The 1,765-nt window shown below is 46.9% G+C and overlaps 1 protein-coding gene across 1 annotated transcript in view; it reads right to left on the bottom strand.

Moving 5' to 3' along the window:
• LOC109923651 (nitric oxide synthase, brain-like) overlaps window positions 1-1,765 on the bottom strand; it is a 96,151-nt gene that overhangs the window by 54,730 nt on the left and 39,656 nt on the right. The window contains exons 10-11 of the mRNA XM_048604962.1: window positions 1,711-1,765; window positions 1,013-1,207 (exon numbers count right to left, since the gene is read on the bottom strand). The exon at window positions 1,711-1,765 is cut by the window's right edge and continues 16 nt beyond it. Coding sequence (XP_048460919.1) covers window positions 1,013-1,207; window positions 1,711-1,765 — 250 coding nt within the window. The remainder of the gene's footprint in view (window positions 1-1,012; window positions 1,208-1,710) is intronic.

Below are 1,765 nucleotides of genomic sequence, written 5' to 3'. Positions count from 1 at the left end.
TACGAAGGAAAACCAGAAGTGAGGCAATCCAGCTCAATGGACTCCAGAGTTTAAAAACCAGGTGGGAAAACACGCTGATGCTTCATCAGAGGCTGCACTGATGATGTTGCCCAGCATGGTAACAAAGCGTCTGCGGAATAAACCAGTTCAGCAAGCCAACCAACCTCAAAACACCAACAACCCGAGCTACAAATCTACTCCAAAACCTTAGAGACATAGGATAGTGTTTTTCAACCAGGGTATACTGGAGACCATACCTTGTCTGAATGTCTTCCTGTGTGGTCTGAAGAAGTTCTAGATTATTTGATGCTTGCACCAAAATTCCCAATTTTTCATGGTTTATTACTCAAACGTTATTGACAAACCATTAATCAATCATGATTCACTGTATATTTGTTTCTATTTAATGATATTATTTAAAAGCAGAAGAGAGGGAGGGATTCCACAGAAAGTTACAAAATATTACAGGATTCCTTAACCATGGAATTGGCAATTTAGGTGAAGAGACAAGGTTTCTGAATGGGTGCTGTGGAGATGGGAGAAGGTGAATCTATGGAGTTCAGGAAGAAGGGAGAGGGTTGGGCGAGTATAACAGGGCAACATGGGTTGAATGGTAGATGTGATGAGGAGTGCATGATATAGGGTGGAGGAAGGTCAGAGGCATACAGTGATGAGAAGTGAAAGTGGACATTGGTAATCTGTAAGTGGGCAGAGGTTGGGTAAACAGGACTGAGAAATGTGGACTTGGACATGCGTAAATAGAATTCGGGCTAGACACAGAAGATGGGATGAGGAAGGTAAGGATGTGATCAGAACAATTGCAGATAGTGAGGGAGATGGAAAAGCGAGGAGGTTAAGGGGATTGAGATCTGGCATATGATGAATGGACGAGGCTGGGGGGACAATGGGGATGAAGATGGGTCATTGAGTTTGAAGGATATTTGGAAGGAAGGCTTGGAGGAGTTGGGAATAGAGAGAAAGGTGAGAAGTGAACAGTGTCAGCAGACATTACCTGGTAGGAGAATGCTGGAGAGAGATTGTAATTGAGGAATTCCTGGTGAAAGGCAGAAGTTAGACTCCCAGATAACGGAGGAACAATCCAAACCCAGTCTGTGGGGCATCCACCACGAAGCCGGTGCTCATTCTCCAGATGCTTCATGAAGGACTCAGTGATAGTGTGATGATCAACTATCGTCACTTTTGCAAGCTGCAAAACACAACAGACTCCAATGGGAGGTGGTAGGCTGAGGCACAGATGCTAAATGCCCCTCTCAGGTACAGGCACCCACTGGCAATGGGCCCAGTGCATTGGCCATTCAGCCAGCACAGGCCTGGACCCCCAGAGTTATGGTGTTGGTGAATGGGAAGTAAGGAGACACCACCAAGGGTGGAGTGAATGGGAGAAGGACCTCTAGGACAGTAGGTGGAGTCACTGGAGGAAATTGCAAGCAGGACCCCAGAAGCTCATCTGCTGAAATACCTTCCAGCAATCTAGCCTACCCTGACTCCCATCCCATCTTTCTAGGGGATTCTATCTAGTTACAATAGGGCCTCCAAGAGGTGAAAGATCAGTGGTTGATCCACTGACCCACCCAAGGCCTTGATTAAAATAAGGAAGACTTCAGCCCCTCTACTTCCCCCCTGTGTGGGGAAGGGCTGGACAAGGTATGGTTGGAAGGTCACACTCAGCCACCCTGCTCTCATCTCTACCTGGAAACTGTGGAGAACAGCGACAGTCAGCTCCACAGCAGCTTTGTCTTTCCAC

The sequence above is a fragment of the Rhincodon typus genome, chromosome 14 (genome assembly GCF_021869965.1).
Source record: "Rhincodon typus isolate 14 chromosome 14, sRhiTyp1.1, whole genome shotgun sequence".
NCBI lineage: Eukaryota > Metazoa > Chordata > Chondrichthyes > Orectolobiformes > Rhincodontidae > Rhincodon > Rhincodon typus.
The sequence above is the reverse complement of the archived record's forward strand: the minus strand, read 5'-3'. Positions and strand labels throughout refer to the sequence as shown.